The sequence below is a fragment of the Delphinapterus leucas genome, chromosome 1 (assembly GCF_059928025.1).
Source record: "Delphinapterus leucas isolate spDelLeu-1000000601 "Yukka" chromosome 1, BTC_Dleu_Yukka2, whole genome shotgun sequence".
NCBI classification, from domain to species: Eukaryota; Metazoa; Chordata; class Mammalia; order Artiodactyla; family Monodontidae; genus Delphinapterus; species Delphinapterus leucas.
The window spans coordinates 165,538,952-165,561,340 of NC_143129.1; the positions used below are offsets into that span (position 1 = coordinate 165,538,952).

Sequence of the window (22,389 nt, forward strand, 5' to 3'; positions counted from 1 at the left end):
GACAATCCTACGATATACATGTAAACTTTAAAGAGAACAATTCAAGTAATGACAAGTGTTATGAAAGAATGAGACATAGTGATACCATAGATGACTAGAATGTGTGTAGGGGCAATGCTGCTGTATTTGTGGTGTCAAAGAATGTCCCCCTCCCCCACGCAAGGAGGGGATATTTGAACTGAGACCTGGATGGCAAGGAGAAGCTAGCCAGTGAAGAGCCAAGGGAAGGGCATTCCAGACAGAAGGAAGAGCTAATCCAAAATCTAGAGATGGGAATGAGCTTGGTACGTTCCAGGGGTGGAGACCAGGCCAGCATGGTTGGAGTGAACTGAGGACTGCTGTGGCAGGAAGTGGGGCTGCAGACGCAGGCAGGGTCTTGGTTATGTAGGGCCATGAAGGTCATAAGGATGAGTTTAGATGTTCTTATGAGTTATTGGAAGCCTCTGAAGGAGTTAAAGTCCAGGAGTGACATTATCTGATTTATATTTAAGACAATCGTTCTGGCTGCCCTGTGAAAAATAGAATGTGGGGGAAAGAGTGAAAGCAGGGACGTGGATCAGGAAGCTATGGTCATGATCCAGGCCACAGATGATGGTGTCTTGGACTAGGGTGACGGTGCAAATCCGGAGAAAAGAGCAGATATGGGTCTGTTTTTGAACTAGAGCACAGGGAAGTGGGAGAGTATGTGGAGAAACAGAGGCCACACAAGAATGATCCTAGGATTCTGGCCTGAGAGGCTGGGTGGATTTTTGGAGATGAAGGAGAGGAACAGGTTTTGGGAAACATATCAAAGAGAACTCGTGTACAGGCAGGCTAGAATATAGCACAGTGACAGTACCAAGGGCACTGGGAGGCAGGCGAGAGCGTGGCTAACTCTGGAGCTGCGGGGAATGTGGGACGGCTAGATGCAGGATGGGATTGCAACTGACCTTTGAAGGACTGGACTTGGGAGGGCTGCTGGTTCCGGGAAAGGAGTGGTTTGAGCATAAGTCTGGGCATGAACAGGTGCCTTAAGCTCATTTTTTCAGATCTCTTTACATATTGGTTTCTGACAGCTGAGGAAACTGAGACTCAGAAGTTAAATCACTTGCCCAAGGTCATAGAGTTAGCAAGTGGCAAAATCAAGATCCCCATTCCAAAGAAAGGGGGCTGAATGGTGGAACTGAACACAGGAGCACAGAGCAGCAGACAGACAGGGACTGTAAGACAGGATTGAAAAAGTGAAGGTTGGGCCAAATTGTGAAGGGCCTGGGGTGACAATGCAGAGGCTGGGCCTTATTTTGCAGGTGTAGATGAAGAGGAGCCATTGTAGGCTCTCCCGTGGGCAAGCAGCATGATCAGCACTGTGATTTTGGAAAGTGCCTGGTGTTGACTGAAAAAAATGCACAACTTGAGAGTTGTGAGTTAAGTTTTATTCGGGGCAAAATGAGGACCACAGCCCAGGAGACAGCATTTCAGATAGATCTGAAAAACTGCTCCAAAGAGATTGGGGGGAAGATCAGTATATATGTGATTTTGGTGAAGGGGGAGTACACATAGTCAAGCACATATTTTTTGCAGAAGGCTACTGCTAGTCATGAGGGGAAGATGTCACCATGGAGGATTTTTACTGCTTTTCTAGATACGAGGAGATGAAGAATTGGGCTCATAAAATCGTCTCCTGAAAATATCTATCTGAAAACCCGTTCTGCCAGTTTTTCCCAGAGCACAGAGTGCCTCATTCCTGATCTCCACTCTGAACTCCTTTCAGGGGGTGTTGAAGGTCAGCAGCTACAGCAGCTCTTAATTTGATCCTTGTAGAGGTAGATGGCAAGTGCCAATCTGTAGGTGACACTGGTGAGATGGTTAGATGGGCCAGAATGGAAAGCACCTCATAACACTATTAATTAATTTTTAAAAAATACAGGTCCTGGAGATATAATGACAAGCAAAACCTGACACAATCTGTGCCCGCATGTAAGAACTAACAAATTAAATAAGCATGCAAACAAGTGGAGAGCCTGAACCATGAACAGGCAAGTACATGACTATGAGGTAGCTTAGTAACCAGGATTTTGCTTACTTTGGCACCAGTCCTCAAGACTTCCCTGATGAGAACTGGGACATTCACTGACCCCAGTTCTAGGTTACACTCTGCCCCTAACCCATACTGAACTAGGGCAAGTCACTGCTTCTCTGGACCTCAGTTTCCCCATGAGGCCCATAGGGGCCCTAGATGATCTAATTTCCCTCCCATTCTGACGGTTTGGAATTTTCCTGTCCAAACACCATAGATCCCACTCCAAAGCTGCTAACTGACACGTGGTGCCTGACATTAGAACGCAGTGACTTCTCGCCCTTGCCTCTAGCCTTCCCCGGAGGCCTCCATCTGTTCCCCGTCGTCACGGTAACCGCCTGGGCCTTCCTCAGCTGGAAACTTTGAGTGACGACAGCAACTACGCCACTATCATGCGTCCCATTTGCCAGGTTAAAACATGGCCACCCCCTGCAACACACCACCCAAGCTTCGCCCTAAATACCCGGGCCCGACCAGCCCTGGAGCCTACTCTAGGGCAGGAAAGAGAGGAACAGGTGCGCCAGTACAGCGAAGAAGACTTCTGGGAACGTCTCCGGATCCTTAGTTTCTCTGGCGTCTCTGGGAGGCACCAAATCACCGCCCTATAGCGTCACTTCCGTCGACCCATGCGCCTAGGATTGATAGTTGCGGACATCCAATCAGAATAGGTCCCGCCCCCACGCCCAGGAGGAGGCGGGTTTGAGACGGAAAGTCCCGCCCCACGGCGACTTGAGACGTCAGAGTCGCCATGGCCAGCTACCACTACGGGCAGGTGAGTGTGTGAGGGGCGGGCGAATCCAAGTGGGTGCCTCGCCAAGTCCAGGCCCGGGATCCCCTGCTTCTCTTTCTCCCCGCCTTCTCCGCGCCTTTCCCACGCTGAGGTTGGCTTCAACGAGGTTTCGCGCAGGAGAGAAGGGAAAAGGGATGGTCGGTCGCGCCTGGCTCACGTCACGCAGGACTGCACCTCTGGGAGGTCGTGTCGCGCCCCCTTTGACGTCGTGCACGGGAAGATTTGGGGTTCTTGGACCCCACAGAGTCAGACTGGGCTTGGCCTGGGCCCCATATTTTCCCAGGATCCCGCTGGGGCCGCAGGCGGGGTCATCAACGCCAACAGAACGTTTAGAGCACTGGTTCTGTCGGTATCTTTTGGGGAGTTGATAAAAATACACTCTTGACGTACTGCATCTGAATAATCAGGAGAACCTGTGGGTTTAGCAGGCTGCGCAAACGAGCTTGTTCGACTACTGACGAGTCCAACACTTCCATTTCACACACAGGAAAGCGAAACCCAAGGAGACATGGAATTTATTTGAAGTCACCAGGCAGTTAGGCAGCAGAGCCCGGAGCTGTCAGCAAATGCCTTTTCCCCACTTGCCAGCCCATCTTGATCCAGGCAAGAACACCACAGCAAGGCGAGTCAGAGGAAGGTTCACACCTTGGCTCCATCAGTTAAATAGTTTTGAGCCATTGAGCCCTTTCTGAGCTGAAGTTTCCTCCTCTGTAAAATAGGGCCAAATAATAGGATCTACTTCATAGAGCTGTTATGAAGAGTAACGAAGTGATGCTTGTAAAGCATTTGGTACTATGAAGAGTGTGACAGGTGTTACCTTTTAGTATTTTGATTTTTACTAGATTCCTTGAAGGCCGGTGCTGGAAGGGCCCTCAGAAGAGTCCCTTCGTTTTAGCTCAGAGAGGGCTCCTGAGTTGCCTAAGATCACACTAATTTAGGAGATAAAACCCATGCAGGAAAAATTGGAAAACAAGGTCACATGGGATATTGCTAAGTGCTGGGCTGAGTGTAATCACATATCAGAAGATGTGGCAAGAGCCCTCGTAGGGAGTGCAGCCCTGTACAGTTTTTGCACACAGTATTTGGACATCCGTTATCTCAGTCATGAAGGTTCTGTGAGCAGGCTAGCAGGGATTATTCCCCCAATTTATAGCTGAGGAATAAGCCCAAAGAGGTTAAGTGGCTTACCCAAGGTCACACATAGCAAGTGAGGGAGTGCCCATGCTAGAACTTAGAGTTTCTATCATTGCATACTTAGCAGAGGTAGGAAGGAGAGAGGCCAGCCTGGGCTGGGGTTAGGAGGAAGTATAACCTAGCAGTGTTTCCCAAGCTCAGTTGCATTTGCTGAGGCTTGTGAATGTTAATAAGTATTGCTAATAAAGGAGTATTCTGTGGTTAAATAAGTTTGGGAAATACACTGTTAAATACAGCTTAATGAGTTTTGTTAACCTGTTAACCACAGGCCATCTCAGAATTCTTAATTTGTTAATAGACATTGTAAATTTGCCAGAGAGGCAAAATTTGCCAGAGAGGGATAGAATATGAAGTGTTTCTTAAACTTAACTATGGAACCCCCCACCCCACTTATATGACATAAGTCTGGTCATATGTTGGTGACACTGGTATTCTTGAGGAACACAGTTTGGGAGAACATTGCCATAGTACATTGTTTCTCAGTGGATGGTCTACATCAGAATCACCTAGGAGCTTGTTAAAAAAGCACATTTTGGGGTTCCACCTCAGACCTGTTCTGTACCCAGGAAAGGCCCAAGCATCTACATTTTAATAAGCTTTTGGAGACAATTTGTATGCATCCTAGAAGCAGTGACTTGGAAATTAAGAGCCTCAACTTCCAGGTTAGACAGAACTGGGCTAGAATCCTAATTCTATTTAATAGTTATACACCCTTGGACAAATCATCTAAGGGCTCTGAGCCTCGGTTTCTTCACTTGTAAAGAGGGAGGAATAGTACTTCATAGGGCTGAAAAGAGGATGAAATATGATAAAGCCTGTAGGGAGCTTGGCGCATTGCTGATATCTAGTGTGTGCCAGAGCGTGGTGGCATAGCTCTTGCTGCTGGGGTCACTGTTATCATGCCGTGCTGCCTGGGCTTATGCTCAGTGAAATATTGAAAAGGAGCACAGAGAGGAATGTGTCTCTAGTAGAGGAAGAAATGCTTGTCTCCCATCATACCTTCTTCGTTCCTCCTATCCAGCTCCTGGTCCACAGTGTTCCAAGAAAGGAAGTGGGTTGTCTGAAAGCATCCAAAGGCTTAGTCAGTGCTGCCTCCCCTCCACCCAGTACATAGCCCTGGAGGATTCCAGCCTCTTGTTAGGAGTCAAAACTCCTGTAATTTTCTGCTGCATCCTGCCCCAGGGTCCTCAAGCATGGACTGGGTGTTGGAGGAGTAAAACTCAAGTACCCTTTGGTCCTGTGGGGGAGCCAGCCTGATGGATTTCAGTGCTTAAGAGCTTGGTCTCTGAGGCCAGCGAGATTTGGCTTCAAATCCTTGCTCTGCCATTTCCTTGCAGAAATTTCTTGCAGAAGTCTGAGGCTCGGTTTCCCCCTTTTTAAAAATGGGGTGATAAGAGTACCTACCTCAAGGGTTACTGCAAAGATTAAATGAGATAATCCACATAAAGTGCTTGATATGGTGTTTTGGCGTATAGTAAATACTCCAAGGGGAAGAGTGATACAGACACGTAAATTGTAGAATCTGTGCGATGAGTATTAAATGGGAGTAAGTGTCAGGCTAGCACAGGAGGGACCCCTAACTTAGTCTTGAGGGAAGGAAGTCTTGTTAAAGGAGGTGACGTTTAAGCCAAAAACCGAATCTCCAGTAGGAGTTAGCTGGGTGAAGAAAGGCATGGTATTCCAGTGGAGGGAATAGTATTCACAAAGGCCAGGAAGCAAGTAAGAGAGCCCAGTGTTTTGGAAGAATTTAAGGAGATGAGTCTAGTTGTAGTGAAGAGGAGGGGGGGAAAGGGTAACAAGACCAGAAAGGCAAGCAAGGACCAGATCCTAAAGGGCATTATGTGCCTTTTTGAGGAGTGTGGACTTCATCCTGAGAGTTGTTGGGGAGCTCCTGAAGAGTTTTCTCCCATTCGTGCTTTGAGCTGTGACCGTGGGGCACTGTCAGGGGGTGTTGAAGCAGGAGAGACAAGGCAGGGAGACCAGTTTCAAAGCTGTTGAAGTAATCTAGGTGAGAGAACAGTGACCTGGTGAACATGGAGCTGGGAGGTGGAAGTGAGAAAACTTGGTGCCTAATTGAGGTGACGGAGGAAAGGAAAGAGGAGGTGTCCAGGAGGGCCTCAGGGTTTCCCTTCACTGCAGTGGGAACACAGAAGGAGGAATAGATTTGGACGGAAAGTCCAGGAGGTTGTTGGATATGAGGTCTGCAGCTCATGAGAGATGAAGCTGGAGAGAAAGATTTTGGAGTGTCAGCACAGAGGTGGTAATTGAAGTCTTGGGACAGTTCTTGGCTCGCTGTTTATTGGCTGCAGATTTCTGGCCTTTAAATATTTTAAGAAGTTCTGCTGGTGAATGCCCAAACCACTCCTTCTGTAGTCTTGTGATTGTTTAACCCCTTAGAATGGGCTCTAACCTCCTCCAGCGGGCTGGGGGCTAGCTCCAGAGCACAGGCTTGTGTTTCCCCTCAGTACTCAGCATGGACCAAATTTTGACACCACTGGGCTTCACAAGGGTCTTGGGGTAGAAGAATGAGCCCTCAGAGCCAAAAGAAAATGTAAGACTTTCTGAGTGGGTTATTTGGGAGGGGGTGAACTCCCCACCACTTGCGGGAATGTAAACAGAGATTCCAGATGGTGCTGCAGAGATTCCATCATCGACTGAGAGGTTGGACTGGGAGGTCTTTGGGGTCTCTTACAATACTGTGGCTCTCGAATTGGGTCTAGGTGCGGGGGTGAAAACAGAATAAGATTCTTCTGAGTCTCCCTAATTTCTGGGCTTGAAGCCTCTGAAAGATTACCTAATCCAACCCTTTCCCCTTCAACCCCTTCCACTGTAGAAACCCGTCATATCTGACACATATATTTAGGACAGTCTCTGGCACTAGCACGTGGTAGACACTCACTCATCTATTGGTGAACACCCAGAAGAGGGTAGAGTGGTGGAGTCATGCAGACCCTGTTTTGAAGCTTTACCAGTTCTAGCTGCGTCATCACAGGCACATGATTAAACTCTGCACCTTAATTTTCTCATCTGTAAAATGGGGACCATAGCACTTGCCTCATAGGACTGAGGATCAGTGAGAGCCTTAATAAAATGTTAATTGCCCCTTCCCCCCACCCAAATTTATCAAATGTAGTTTATTTGCAATCAGTAAAGACCTAGGGTTAGTTTTCTGTAATGTTTTGGAAACCATGATTGCTGAACTCTTCCTGTCTTTTTTTTTTTTTTTTTTTTTTGACAATCTTGTGTTTATCAGCATGAAATGCTCTTGGAAAAACTCTTCAGAGGGTTGGCAAATGGCATGGAGTAGTATAAAAGAACATGGAATCAGGGACTCTGGTTTTCATTTCTGGTTCAGACATTTACTAACAGCTCAGTGTCCCTGGGAACCCTCTTCCCCAGCCTGGATTCTTGTGGTTTTACTTTCTTCGTCCTCTGGTGCAAGCTAGAAACCTGAGTCATTCTAAACACTTCCCTTTCTTCACTGCCCCCTCCATCGCTTCTCTAACCTAATTAGTTGCCAAGTCATGTCTAGTCTATCTCTGAAATAGCTTCAGAATCCATCCTGTTCTCTCTGAGTCTGCTGTCTGGTTCAAGACCTGCCTGTCCAGCACCTGGGCTGCCGCCTCCCCCACTAGTTCATCCTTCACACCCAACGCTGCTTAGTTCTCTAAACAAGGCCCGACACGTTTCTTCCCTGTTGGAAACCCTTCTGTAGCGCTCTGTTTCCTCCGGCATAAAGCTCCAGATCTTTTGAGTGGTATTCATTTGTTCACATTTTTATGGCGGCTTGCCGGTGCCAGGCTCTGTGCTGGACCCTGGGCTACCGTGATGAATGAGGCCCACTGTCTGCCCCTGGGGAGCTCACTGCTGTGTGACAGAGAGAAACTGCTCTAAGATGCACCAGCTAACTGAAATGCAGCAGGACAGGTGATAAGAGAAGGAGCATGTAAAGAGCTTGCCTTTCTGAGTTCACTCCGCGTTCTTGCCCCAGCCCCCTGCTTTTTAGCCCACTCCCTGACTACTCCATGCTCACTCATAGGTCTGTGTGTTTGTCTTTCTTTCTTCTGTCTGGAGTGTCCTTTACTGCCTTCCTTTTGGAGAATGCCTGTGTATCCTTCAGTGCCAGTTCCAGTATTATTCCTGCCTCTTCCAGGAAGCCTTCCTTGACCCACTGCCTACATGTGTTAATTTGATTGCTCATTTATCATTTGACAAACAGAAACAATTCCTCTGCCCATGCCTTCTTAATAGCATTTAAGTAGATTTTTCTGATGACAGTGATCAGATTGTATCATAATTATCTGGGGCTCCTCAAGGCCAGGCCCTGTTTAGTTTCGTGCCCCCGGCCTAGCACAGAGCCTAACACAACATTGTTGCTCTGTAAATGCTTGCTGAATGGATGAAGTCTTTTCACAGTTGTACACCTCAGTTTCTTCATCTGAAAATAGGCCTACTATTACCTTCCTTTTTTCTGTTGGAGGATTGTTGGCAGAATTTTGCCAGTAGCATTTGTATGTATGTGAAAGTGCTTTGTAAACTGTACACGTAAGGGCTTTAATGCAGGGCAGAAAGGAAAGGGTTTAGTTGCGGCCAGGCTGCACCAGACCCCTGGATTGTGATAGGACCAAGGTCAGAAGACCGGCCGGCAGCACTAGGTTGGCTGTCGTGGGGTTGTTTCCTGGGGGAAGGGCTGTGCCTCAGGTGTCGTAAGCCAGGAACAGTTGATGGCTTTGCTCACACGACTTCTTGTGGAGCAGCAACTTCCTGGCTTGGTGTCCAGCCTGTTCTTCGGGTGTGCCCAGACTCTGCAGAGTCCCCATCCCCTTTCTAGCCTACACTGGAATCCTGTGCCCTATCGCTTAAGGAAAGAGCACCGTGGCGGGAGATGGTGGGAGTCAATGGACTGGGATATGGACGGGGAGTGATCTGCCTCTGCCTTCAGCTCACAGTGTTTCTTAAGCCAGCCTCTTCCCCTCACCTGGCCTTAGTTTCCTGTCTGTAAACTGAAGGGGTTAGGTTGAAGAGGTCTTCTGGGCACCTCTCCCATCACACCTCTCCAGCTCCCTTGGGAGTCTTTAAGTCCTAATCCAAGTGCTGCTTTCTCCTGGAAACCCTCCCCGATTTCACTCTCCTTTGTGGTCCCATGGCACATGGCTTATGTGTCCATTTTAAACACCTGTTTCCTTATGCTGTTTTGTTAAATGTTACAGAGTATGTTTCAGTGCCTCTCCTATTAACTGAGCTCCTTTGAACATTTCACTCTCCTTTATACACACCCCCCGCCCCAAGAGTTTACCTGGCCCAGGGCTTTGCTGATAGCAGTAATAATAATTACTATAACAGCAGAGCTACGATTTATGCTGGACGCTGTTGTAAGAGCTGCTTCTTGTATTAATGGTTTTCAGACTGCCTTTTGAATCACTGGGGGGTTTCTGCAGGGCTCGCTCACAGCCTAGCAAGGGAGGGGCTATGTGGTCAGGGCTCTGGGACCCCCACCTCCAGCCAGAGCAACTTCCTTTTGCCAGTTTTTAAATATTTTTATTCATCAAAAGGTTCTTTAGGGAGTTCCCTGGTGGTCCAGTGGTTAGGATTCGGCGCTTTCACTGCCATAGCCCGGGTTCAGTCCCTGGTTGGGGAACTAACATCCTGCAAGCCGCGTGGCCAAAAAAAAAAGGGGGGCGGATGTGGTTCTTTAGCTAAAAATTTAACTAACAAAATTCTGCTGTATACATTTCTTGTAATCTACAGAACAATTCAGTGAGGAAGGGATTATTATATTTTACTTGTGAGGAAACAGGCCACTGACCCATGGTCATGAGCTCAGCTGATGAGAGAAGAGTTTTGAATTGAGATTTGCCTGTGACTTCATTATCTGTGAAGGAGTCTTGCTACGAGCTGTGGCAGCTTCCAGGGCATAAGAGCGTCCACGATGCTGAGTGGGGAAGGTGGAAGGACGTGCTTCCTGCCCTCCCTCAAGAAGCCTCTCCTCCCCGAGCAAGCAGACTCTCTTGAGATGACGTGTGACTTTGGCCTTAGCCTTGAGGGTAACTGTCCTGGAAGCTATCAAACGCAATTAAAAGAGGAAATCCAGGCTCGTACTGCCTAGGCCACTGGTGTGCCTTACAGGTTGATCTAAAACGTGTCCAGATGGTACCATCCTCACAATGCTTGGAGCCGGGCGCAGTTGCTCTCTGTGCCCTTGAGCTCACTGCAGATGTGTTGAGACTGTGGTCCACTAGGCCATTTAGGGAGATGGAGCCGAACACTCTGAGCCTCAGGGATCCCTGGCTAGTGGCGTGGGGACAGGGACAAGAGAGGGAGGAGTGCTCCCATGTATGCTCTACTGTTTACATGGCCTGGGCTTAGCAGCCAGGAGACCTGGATTCTGGCCCCAGCCCCTCCACACGGTTGTTGTGTGATTTTTCTGGACTTGAGTTTCCTCCTCCATAGAAGAGTCCTACTATTAATAGTTGCTGTGTATTGAGTGCTTACTTTGTGCGAGGGCCTGTGTCAGAGCCCTTTACGTGACCGGCCTCATTTCATTCACATACTAACCTGGAGGTAGGCAGGCACTCTTAGAGCCAAGGATATTTAGGCTTAGAGAGGGTAAGTCATTAGACCAGTTAGTAAGTGGCAGACCGCAAGCTTGAACTGGTCTTTTTCACTCTTAACCATGGGCCTACATTGCCTTAGGAATAGGGTCTTGCCTACCTGTCTCACAGAGCCATGAATGAGGCTGGGGAAATGGTTTTGCATCATGAGCTAGAGTAGGGTAAGGAAGACATGCTGTGGATGAATCCGTGCTATAGATGCATCATTTGTGACTGAAGAGGGTCAGGGGCATGGGCTGGAGATCACATTTGCACTGTGAATTCTGCGGATAGAGATGGGGGTACCACAGGGTGTGGATTTGGAATTCAGTTTGATTAATTTGCCCGCTCATTCATACAATAAATATTTATTGAGCATCTGTTCTGCACTGGGGGCTGGGGATAAAGGGATAAAGTGGCAAACCAGACATGATACCAGCCCTTGTGGAGCCCCTTGGTGTGCAGGGAAGGGCAGCCAGGAGGGCAGGGTTCCAGCCCTACCTCTGCAGGTCAGTGGCAGTGTGACCTTGGGTAAGTTGTATCTCCTCCAGAAGCCTTAGGTTCCCCATGTGAGCAGTGGGGTCATGATTCCAGTCCAGTTCAGCCCATAGGATCAGTTGAAAGAAAGGCAGTGGCAGTGCCTTATAACTGTAAAGTTCCATACTGTGGCTAGTTTCTGGCCCTGTCATTCTGACTGATATCTTGCTCTTCTTGCAGGGCTGCCCAGGAGCTGGAGGACAAGCACCCGGAGCCCCTCCGGGTAGCTACTACCCCGGACTCCCCCATGCTGGAGGGCAATATGCTAGCGGGGTACCCCCTGGTGGCGGATATGGAGGAGGTCCTGCCCCTGGAGGGCCTTACGGACCACCAGCTGGTGGAGGGCCCTATGCACACCCCAACCCTGGGGGGCTCCCTTCTGGAACTCCAGGAGGACCGTATGGTGGCGCGGCCCCAGGTGGCCCCTATGGACCACCACCTCCAAATTCCTATGGTGCCCAGCATCCCGGGCCTTATGGACAGGGAACACCTCCTCCAGGTAAGTAGGGATCTTGGACTCCAAGTGCCTCTGACCTTGTTCTGAGTTATCCAGGGCCCTTCCTTGCCCTCCTTGTGGATGTGTAGGCAGCCTGGTCTCCGGCACCTTAGCATCTTGTCTCTAGCTTAGCTTGCATTAGCAGAATGAGAAGTCTGTTAGTTAGCTTTGCTGTGGTAACAACTCCTAAATCTCTGGCTTACAGTGGCAAATGTTTATTTCTGTTCCTTGCTCACACTTATTTACTCTTGGTTACATGTCGGCAGCTGCAGGCTTGGCTGCTGAGGTTCTGCTCCACGTGTCTTTTCTTTCCAGGATCCAGGCTGGAGGAGCAGCCCCTATTTGGGATATACTGTTTTTGTGGCAGACAAAAAGAGTAAGAGAGCTAGCAGGAATGCACGATGCCCCCTAAAGCTTCTGCTTTGAAGTAGTTTATATCTCTTCCACTCACGTTTATTGGCCAAACCACATCCTCTGGTCAAGCCTGACATCAATAGGATGGGAATGGATACTCCTCTCACTGGAGGGGCTCTGCAGGCCGCCAGGCAGTGGAGAGGATGTACCACGCTCTTGCAGGGAAGCAGGGGAGGGAGTGGATTAGCAAATGATTGGAGATAATACTACAGTCTACCGTGGGGAGAAACCCCATTTCTGTGTAAGAGAGACTGACTGCTATATGTAGAAAGGTAAGATAGCATAGTTGTTGAAAGCTTGGGCTCTTGAGATCAGATCACTTACTGACCTGACCAAATGACGTCATCTCGTTAAGCCTCAGTGTCCACATCTGTAAAATGTGTAAATGTCACTACCTCACAAGTTTGTTAATAAAGATTAAATGAGAAGTTGCAGGTAAACACTGGGCACAGGGTATGGCAAATGGGAGGGGCTTAGTAAACAGTGTTCTGTGAGAGGACTCATTCTGGAGCATTCTCAGCAACGAGGTATGTGGCATTTAATGTGATAGCAGATATGGCAAGGGCCGTACCACTGAAAGATGCCGAGGCAGGCAGGAGAGTGATGGGATGAGATAGGGGAAGGATAAAGAGCAGAGATTGTAAAGCTGAGGTACTGGACAAATGGGGGCTGGGGAGGGGGCTTGGCAACTCAGTGGAGGCAGAGAATCTTAGGTGGGACTTCAAGCTCAGTGAAGATTTCTGAATGATTTCAGACAGGGGGTTGGGGAAGGTGAGATCCCAGACCCCTGTGTCCTCCCAGGCTCATTCAGTCAGCCTCTTCGCAGTGCTTGTTCCCAGGAGACCACACCAGCAGCGAGGCAGCCTGGAACCATTCTGGTGCACCTGAAGGGCCTCCAGGGAATGGTACTGCTGGGAAGCTGTAGCATCTTAGCATACATACCCAGCAGGTGGCCGAGGAAGAGGCTCAGACCTTGGGGGTTCTAAACACTGTGAGCCAGTGGCATTTATCTTATCAGAGCTGGGGCTGCTGGCTGTTTGCTTTCAGCTCAGAAGCTTCCTGGTGGATTTCCTCCTCCTTTTAAAATTTTGTTTCTGAGCCTACATGAGGTCACTGCAGGGAAAGAAACCCCTGGCTGTGAGGCTTATCCCTCCAGGGCCTGAGGCCAGAGATAATGGGGCTGCAGTGGAGAGGAGAAATGTGCTTCAGTCTCTTAACTGCTCACCCTCTGCAGCTTCCTCTCTCCTCTCCAGTGCCGCCCGTGAGCCCCTGGAGCAGTGCTTCTTTTTTCTTTCTTTTTAAATATTTATTTATTTGGCTGTGCTGGGTCTTAGTCGCAGCACAGGGTATCTTCGTCGCAGCGTGCAGGATCTTTTTTTTCAATTGTGACATGCGTGTGGGATCTAGTTCCCTGACCAGGGATCAAACCCGGGCCCCTTGCATTGGGAGCGCGGAGTCTTAGCCACTGGACCACCAGGGAAGTCCCTGGAGCAGTGCTTCTTAAAGTATGATCCGTATATCACCTGCAGTGGAGTCACCTGGAGGCCCCACTAACTTAACCCCGCTGAATACAGGGTCTAAATGTTGAACACCATGCTCTGCAAGAGAGGGTTGACCCTTAAAGGTGCCTCATTGCCCACAGGGAAGATCCTAAGGGCACTCGATTCCCAACGGGTCTTTCCAGACCCTCTCTTCCATCAACCCCAGACCCCTTGGAGTACTCTGAACACACTCTGTGCCTTCGCCACATGCTTTTTCTTTTCCCCATCGTAACTCTTAATCATCCTTTCAGACCCAGTTTAAATAGGCCTTCCTCCGCGAAAATGTGACTGCACACATTCCAGGCCCTCTGTGAAAACTTTATTTTGCTGTTATCTCATTTAATCATCACAGCAACCCTGGAAAGTAGGTCCATTTTAGAAATGGGGGAATCAGTACTCAGAGAATGAAACAATTCCTCTGAACCACACAGGCTAGTAAGGATCTTTGCTCTCTTTGCTTCCAGAGCCTGAGCTGCTCTATGCTGACTGCGCAGACCCCATTTTACAGAGACTCTCCTGCCTGTGGCTGTGACCTCCTCTCCGCCGTGCACAGCAGCTGTTTTAGGAAAGAGGGTGGGGCCTGTCTGGATTTCCCATCCGAGGAGGTCAGACTAGTCCCTCAGTCAGGCAGACCTTTATCCTTCTGGCCTTACTTTGGGGACTGGACAGTGGTTTCTGTGCTGTCTCTGATACTTACATGTGCGAAGGAGCCCTCAGTCAACTCAGCAGGTTTACCAATACTGTGTAACTCTGGCTTTTCCCCAAGACAGTCCTCTGTGCTTCTCTGCTTTCATGTGCCGCCTTCTCCCCTCACCCCCAGCCCACCCTGCATGTCTTTCCAAATGAATGATCCTTTATTCCATCTGACGTACACACAAAGCTGCCAGACACACAAAGCTGCTTGAACCATGACAGCAGTGCTAATAATCAGTAGGTATGTAGTGCTTGGATGGGGCCAGGTGTTGATCTAAGGGTTTTCATTTATTAGTTATATCTTTATAATAACCTTATGAAGTAGATGCTGTTGTGCTTGTCATTTCACAGATAAAAAAACCAAAACACAGAGACCTTCAATAACTTAACCAAGGCTGCACATGGGAGAGTTGGGACTTGAACCAGGAGGCCAATTCTAGCATGAATTGAGCACCTCCCCTTTCTGTGTCCGGCTCTGTGCTAGCCCCTGGGGATTCAGAGATGAGTTAGGCTGGGATCTTGCTCACAAGTTGCTCCAAGTGTAACCTGGAAAGAGTAGGAAAAAACATGTACACGGTGGAATGATCAGGGCCATAGAGAGGAGTACAAAGGAGAGAGGAAGGAGGCCTGTCCAGGGATGGAAGAAGAGGAAAGGCTTTATAGAAGGAGCAGCATTTTATTTGGGTTTTGAAGGGTGGGTGGGAAATGGATGCAAAGAGATGAGGGAGAAGAGGGTATGAGACAGAGAGAACCTGGTGAGGTGAGTAAAGGCTTCATAGGGAGCTGTGAAGGTCTGGGTAGGACCAAGTGTCTTATTTACTGCATCTAGGCTGGAACAGAGGCAGAGGGGGACAGAGTGGGGATAGAGTGACAGGTAGATGGGGGTAGACCACATTGTGGGGAAACTGGAATGCTGTTTTAGGGATGCTGGACTTTATTTTGTAGACAGTGGGGAGCCTTTGAAGAGTTTTGAGTTGAGGTGGGGGGAAATTGGTGAGAACAGAGTGGAATTTTACAAAGATTACTCGGCAACAAGTACTAAGTGGTGGAGAGTTGCTGTCATGAGGATTTGGTTAGGATTTTGGGTTTGTTCCACAGTCAGGTGAGAGGTGTCTGAATCAGGGCAGGTGCGGTAGGAACAGGGAGGAGTTGATACCTGTGTATGGAACTGGCAGCTCTAGGCAGCTCTTTGGGTGTGTGGGGTGAGGACGTGTCAAAGATGTCTGCAGGGAGGTTTGGAGATGGGGACAGGCATCGGAGGTGATGGGGAGGGAAGAGACATGGAGCTCTGTGGCCACCCACATTCTGGTAGCTCTTGATAGAATATACCAGCTCTCCTGGTGCCAGAGATGGACCAGACCTGGTTCCCACCCCAGAGAGCTCCCTGCTGCCTGACTCTCAAAATGCTTGTCTCTGGGCTGTGCATGTTAGGTGCTCAGCAAACATTTTTGGGGAAGAGATGATCCCCCTTTTCAGAGAATTCTTAATCTGCCGGACAAGTCCCTGTTCCTTAGAAACTTAAAATCAACTAGAGAAGTGGCTGGAGCACTGTAGGAAAAACCTGAAGGATTTGTGGAGTAGAAATCAACCGCAAATACTCGTGAGTTTACACAGAAGGTCCTCTTCCATTAGAGTAAGGATGTTGTCTTGATGGAAGACAGGGAGTGGGTAGGCAGATTTGTGAGACTTTTGAGGTAGCTGGGGGGCACTGAGGCTGACCCTTCCCAGCATTTCTGTGGATTGGTCTTGAGGCCTGCGTCTGACTCCCCTGGTTGGCACCCCTTCCTGCAGGTGGCACCCCTCCCAATGTGGATCCCGAGGCTTACTCCTGGTTCCAGTCAGTGGACTCCGATCACAGTGGCTATATCTCCATCAAGGAGCTGAAGCAGGCCCTGGTCAACTCCAACTGGTCCTCGTTCAACGACGAGACATGCCTCATGATGATAAGTGAGTTACCTAGCCCTTCCTCATGGGCTCCAGCTGGGGCAGAGCCACCTCCTGCCTGACGGTAGGTGGGTGGGAGGCCATTCTGAGGAGAAATCTTTTGGCCAGGGAGGATTTCTCACAGGAAACTGGGTTCAAGGTGAGATCCCTTAGAGAGCTCTTTTCCTTAGATCTTTTGTCAAGTTCTAGACCTTGCTGAATCATAGGCCAGCTCAGTGTCTCATTCTGCAGAATGGGACTCCCTGTCCTGGTGGGAGATGGCAGGGAGGGGGTCAGCTGCCAAGCCTGCGGAGAAGATGCAGTTCTGGGAGGGGTGGAGGCTGGTATAGTACTTGATGAGGGTGCATCTTGGGTACCGGCATCTGGGCCTCAGGCCTGTGGTTCTGTGGAGTGTCCTACTCCAGCCTGGGGAGAAGGGAGCCTCAGTGGTATCTGAGGACCCTTGGCCCTTAGTCTTGAAGCCTTCTTTCCCTCCCCCACCCAAGACATGTTTGACAAGACCAAGTCAGGCCACATTGATGTCTACGGTTTCTCAGCCCTGTGGAAGTGCATCCAGCAGTGGAAGAACCTCTTCCAGCAATATGACCGGGACTGCTCGGGCTCCATTAGCTACACAGAGCTGCAGCAAGGTGAGGGCCTGGCAGGGACTCAGCGCACAGGCACAGCCGGATGTTTCTCTTTACCCCCTAAGACAGAGCAAGGGGTTCTCTCTAGCCTCTGGCTACCACGTGTCCAACTGCACTGCAAAACGCTGCCCTCAGCACAGGCCCTCTCCCCACCCCTTCTGTGACCTGGCTGGGCCGTGAGCCCAGTCCAGGGCAGGGAAACGATCGGGGCTGGGCTCTCTGGCGATGGGATTCCTGGCAGCACTAGGTGAGACAGGCGCAGCTGTCAGGGAGCCTTGGGGATGGAAATTCAGCAGCCGAGGGCACTTTGAGACTGGTACATGTGGCTCGTGTGGCTCTTTCCTCTCTAGTTTCTAGCATGCAGAATGGAAAGAGCCCTGTAGAGGGGCTCAGAAAGGTGGCTTCTGTTGCTAGCCCTACTAGAAGGCAATTTCATTCCCAGCTTTGGGACCCAGACCACTCTAAAAGTTGCAGTTGGGTAAGATGACCTGAGGCCACAGCTCCAGGTCTGGTTCCAATTCTGACTCCAGAGGATGGTTGGTTAGTGTGGGGATGAGAACTGGACGGGGAGCTTTGCCACCTGAGAGGGAGAAAGGGCTCCCCACAGAACCCAGTCCCTCGCCCTGGCCATGGATTTCAATCAGACTAAGGAGCCTGGGGGCGGGAGCAGGGGGAAGGGGAGCTCCCTGGTGGGAGGGAAAGGAGGTGACCTGTTCTGAGCACCTACTCTGTTGTCAGGTAATGGTCCGGTGATGGATATTTGTAAGGGTGATATTATCACAGGAAAGCTAATATTTATTGAATGCTTGCTATGGGCCAGGTACTGTAATAAGCTTTTTTCATATATTATATCATTCTTTCTCTGCATGTGATAGGTACTGCTTCTTATTCCCCACCCTTAGATGAAGGATCTCTTATTATTACCCTTTTACAGGTGAGAAAACTGAGGCTTAGTCTAGGTGACTTGCCCAAGGGCCACATAGCAAAAGGGGAGCTGAGACTTTAGCCTGAGCTGGTAGATTATACAGAGAGGAAGAAGGAAGCATCCCAGCTGGAGGGACAGGAGGAGCAGCGTGGAGGCTGTGAGCTTGGAACTGCCCAGCAGCCTCGCCTGGGGAGATGGTGATGATTTTATAACTTTTAGCAAATAACACTTACTGGGTGCTTATTATGTGCCAGGCACTACACCAAATCCATTGCACGATCACCTACTTTAATCCTTACTAGAACCTACAAGGTTAAGTATTATCCCAATTTTAGAGATGATAAGACAGAGGATTAGCAAGGGTTAATAAGCCACCTCTCATGTGTGTCTGCTCGGGGCAGGGTGACCCGAGGGGGCTCAGGCTCCTGTCTGTAACAGAGACGAGTCAGAGATGAGCGTGGACAGACTGGTGTCATTCTGGGACCCTGCAGGCCCCTAACTGAACAGACAACAGAGACTTTGAGAAAGAGGGATGGGGGCCTTCCAGCTCAGCGGAGCATCCAGAGCCCCTGTTGTGCTCCTGCCGTTTTGGACAGCCCCTCGGGACATCTGTCCTGTTTCTGCTTCGGTGCCAGTCCCCTTGAAGTTCCTGAACTGCTGTACTCCGTGGAGCTGGTTGATGGCGGTGCTCACGGCAGGTTTTCGTGTCTGCTCTGTGTGCCCCTCCTCTCCAGCTCTGTCCCAGATGGGCTACAATCTGAGCCCCCAGTTCACCCAGCTCCTGATCTCCCGCTACTGCCCGCGCTCTGCCAGTCCTGCCATGCAGCTAGATCGCTTCATCCAGGTGTGCACCCAGCTGCAGGTGCTGACCGAGGCCTTCCGGGAGAAGGACACAGCTGTGCAGGGCAACATTCGGCTCAGCTTCGAGGACTTCGTCACCATGACAGCTTCTCGGATGCTATGACCAGCCCATCTGTAAAGTGGGGAGCGCACCAAGGGACTTTTCCTGGCTCCTAGGGTGGGAGAAGCATGTGGGCCTCTCTTCATTTCCTGCCCTTCCTAGAAAAAGAATTCTCCCCTGCCTGATTCAGCATTGTTCCCAAAGAGGGCTGGGAGTCTGTGTCATAGCCACCAGGTAGTGGGGACCTGGGCTGAGACCACACAGGTAGGGGCCTGACCTAGGAGAGGACTGGAAATTGAATGTCCTTTTACGTCCCTGAGTATTTAAATGGCACAGGCTTGCGCCAGGTGCCAGAGATGCTGGTCATTGCAATGGAGTTAGTGTCCAGTCAGCTGGCTCCAGACTCTAGCTTTTCCTTCTATGCCCTGACGCCAGGTAAGTGTTCATCAGCCTCTTAACGATTGGCCCCTGCGTTCCCTCACCCACGCTGTCTTGTCAGATGAACCCAGTTTCTCCAGAATGGAATCTGACCAGGGTGAGAGATTTGCCCATGGGACCAGTGGCTTGGATTCCACCCCCCACAAGTCCGTGTGTGTTGACTTCTAGCTGCCTGTTCAGGGACCTTGGGCAGTCTGCTCTCTGGGCATCTTTGGCCAGGCTACCCCTCTGCAGCTTGGACCCCTCATACTTGCCTGCCATCCTCTGCTTGGCTTCAGTCCCCAGGGGACAAGTTGCTACCTCCCACTGCCAATGCTTTTTTTTTTTTTATTTGTGGTTGTTTTCATTTGGGGCCAAAAGTTTGGTGCAACTGTAAGCTTCAATGCAAGAATAAAGCTCTGGAGTTCCACATTTTCCACCACCTTCCCCGGTACAGGTGCACATGCTTGTCCGTTCAGTCACTCACTCATTCTTCCATTCAACGAATATTTAAGTGCATAGCATATACCATGCCATGCAGAGAGAAACAGCTCAGGGGGACATGCCTCCGCAGGGCTGCTCTCACTTACTGGGTTGAAGTTAAGTGTAACGTAACTTCAGGTTAAGTCTAACCTTGCCAGGTTCAGTCCAAGAAGCTGACCGTGTGTTTTATAACAGTTTCTGGCATTCTGGGCTAGAAGCAGCCACCCCAGACTTTCCACAGCCTGGCCTTTTTATTATCTCAAACCCTAGTTTTAATCTTCCAGGCAAACTGCATTTATGCAGTCATAACTTTCTCCCCATTTTTGTTAAGCGCAGACATCTGTACTTGCCAGCTGGATCTTCAGATCAGCTTGATAATCAGTCTATAGCAAACGTCTACAGTGATCTGACAAAATTTCAGTCCGAAGCCAAGGCACCAGACGTTTTGGTTTGATTGGGGGACCTTATGATGGGTAATGGTGAGCTAATCCTTTTGTTTTGGGGGGATGAAGATAAGAAAACAGGCTCTCCTCCCTGCTTGGTTGGGGAAGCAGCTCAGTGAGGCCTGGCAGGTTATGTCAGGCTTAGGCAGTTCAGCCCCGGTTCTCCTCTGGGCTGCTGTCGTGCTAGAATCCTAGAGTTAGGTGGAATCCAGTTCCCAGAGGCCAGCCCCCATGCAGAGCTAGAACCCCTTCCATGACCCCACTTTGAGTCTGGCCTCTGCTTGCCAACCTCCAATGACAACTCAGTGCCTTTCCAGGCAGCCCATTTCCTCCTGGACTAGTAGGGACTTCTTCCTGATGTGGATTCCAAATCCCACCACCTTGAAAACACTACCCATTGGCTATGGTTTTCTCTCTTGGGCCACCGAGAACATACTCCACCCCTTCCTGCATGCCGGTCCTCTAGATATCTGGAACCTGCCACCACATTCCCCCAGGTCCTCCCTTCCCTAGGCCAGATAGTCCCAGGCTTTCCAGAAGCTGTTCACTGAGCTTCATTCCATGGCATCCTGGTCACCTGTGAGTTCATCTGAGTCCCCCAAAATAGAGGCCTGAGGCCCACCATGGTGCTGGGTTCAACCTGCAGAGAACAGAGTAGAACTGCAGCCGTTAGGGGAAGCTTTTGTTGTTTCTTTGTTCCCACTGAGCCAAGTGTTTACTGAAACCTGTGTCTAGAACAGTGTCAATCATACTCTGTCACCTTTGTGATCAGCTGGGGCTGAGGAACCCAGGACCTGGGTTCTTCCTTGTGGGCATGGTTGGTTCTGGGCTTGGGCGTCAGCCCTCACACCTCATTCCACACACTGCCCCTCCAAGCCTGGCTACAAACGTGACAAACAGCTTTGGATCCTAAGGCTAGCGGGAAGGGAGTGGAGAATGGGCGGGACACTCTGTACCCTCTGGCAACAGCTGCACATCTGTGGCAGTGTTCACGTGAGCTGGGCTGGCGAGTCATCTGGAGAGCAGGATGACATGCTCAGACCACTCCCTCCACCTGCTCTGCCTACGAGGAGGGGTGCTAAAGCATTCCTGGGCTGGGCCCCTGGCAGGAGCCGCGGTTTGCGGTTTGCCCCACTTCTTGACGGGTGAGGTCATTAATCAGGTTAAGCAGACCCAGCGGTGCGCATGACCGAGCTGGCCTCTGCCAGGTGTCTCCCGCTCGGCTCAGCAGAGTCCTTCAGACTGCTTCCCACCTCCTGCTCTGGCAGCAAGGATCAGGGCCTCTGGCAGCCCTCTAATCATCTTGGTGGCAGATGGAACACGTCTAGCCCAGTCTCTGGCTTTCTCTTTTTAATCTGTGAGTTCATAGAAAAGAAATGCAAGCCGTGATTTCCAAGAAGGTGAAGATAACAGTAAATTGGTCTGTTAACCCTGCTGTCTGCCCACCCTACCCCCCTTACCTTCCATAGACTGCTGGGCTCGTGAGCAGACAGATGTGGCCAGGATCGAGGTCCTGGCTTCAGAGCATCGGAGCCACGTGAGGGGGCAGGAGCACGTGTACTCTGAGACCTGCCCAGGAGCCATCTGGGATCCCGTGTGTTAGGGGACGAGAGGTGGGAGGGGTCAGCAGATAGCTGCATTCCAGCACTGTCTTCTCTCCTTCCCCAGGCTCCCCACCTTCTCACTCCTAACCTAAGAAGCACAGATTTTGTGCAATGACAAGGAAAGGGAACATTCAGTGCCAGGCTTTTAATTACAGTTGCTTCAGCCTGCTGGCCTCCATACCAAATGGCCTCATGGAGAGTGTTCTATCACTGCACAAGCAACGGGGTCCAGTCTGTGGTGTGTGCACTTGGCACCTGGTGAGGGTGGGGCTCTGTTCCCACTGGGGAGGGGCTGGGCTCAGATTAGTTCACATGGGCCTCAAGGAGCGCTGCCAAGTGCAGCCTGGGCTTTAGAGCCCCTGGACCAGATGGAAATGCCTGCTGGGACCCTTATAGCAGACTCCAGGGAAGACCTATGATTGGGTAGGAGAGGGGTCTTTGGGAGGAGGGCCAAGCTCTGGAAGGATGACAGTGATGGATGGTACTGTGCGGTATAGCCAATTGAGAGGAACACAACGTTAATCTTGTCCTTAACACTTTACAGTTTACAGAGAGCTTTCCTTTCTTGAGCGTGCTTAATCCTCACATCAATCCACTCAGGGGACGCAGCTCAGAGAAGGGAAGTGACACTGCCCAGAGTTAAACAGGCAGAAAACGAGGCGAGGAGCCCCGGTCTCGCACTGCAACCAGCAGTCTTTCCATGAGGAGTGGGGGCAGCTCCCCCAGTAGCCAGAG

At 50.2% G+C, this 22,389-nt stretch overlaps 1 protein-coding gene across 2 annotated transcripts; it reads left to right on the top strand.

Annotated features, from left to right (window-relative positions):
* Positions 1-2,724: 2,724 nt before the first annotated feature.
* On the top strand, positions 2,725-19,568 carry PEF1 (penta-EF-hand domain containing 1). 2 transcript variants are annotated; one of them, XM_089897216.1, is made up of 6 exons: positions 2,725-2,828; positions 11,348-11,666; positions 16,103-16,258; positions 16,741-16,884; positions 17,757-17,815; positions 18,541-18,682. In XM_089897216.1, the coding sequence occupies exons 1-6, from the start codon at positions 2,805-2,807 to the stop codon at positions 18,565-18,567; spliced, it is 729 nt and encodes a 242-aa protein (XP_089753342.1). In that variant the 5' UTR covers positions 2,725-2,804; the 3' UTR covers positions 18,568-18,682. The 2 variants fall into 2 exon arrangements, with proteins under 2 accessions (XP_089753342.1, XP_022430760.1); XM_022575052.3 differs by lacking the exon at positions 17,757-17,815 and having other exon boundaries at positions 2,727-2,828; positions 18,541-19,568.
* Positions 19,569-22,389: the final 2,821 nt, after the last annotated feature.

Bases quoted from the DNA above. Each gene is read 5' to 3' on its own strand.
- PEF1 (XM_022575052.3), top strand. From the start codon at position 2,805: ATGGCCAGCTACCACTACGGGCAG. The intron at 11,667-16,102 runs GTAAGTAGGGAT...CCCTTCCTGCAG, and splicing joins ACAGGGAACACCTCCTCCAG to GTGGCACCCCTCCCAATGTG. The intron at 16,259-16,740 runs GTGAGTTACCTA...CCCCCACCCAAG, and splicing joins GACATGCCTCATGATGATAA to ACATGTTTGACAAGACCAAG.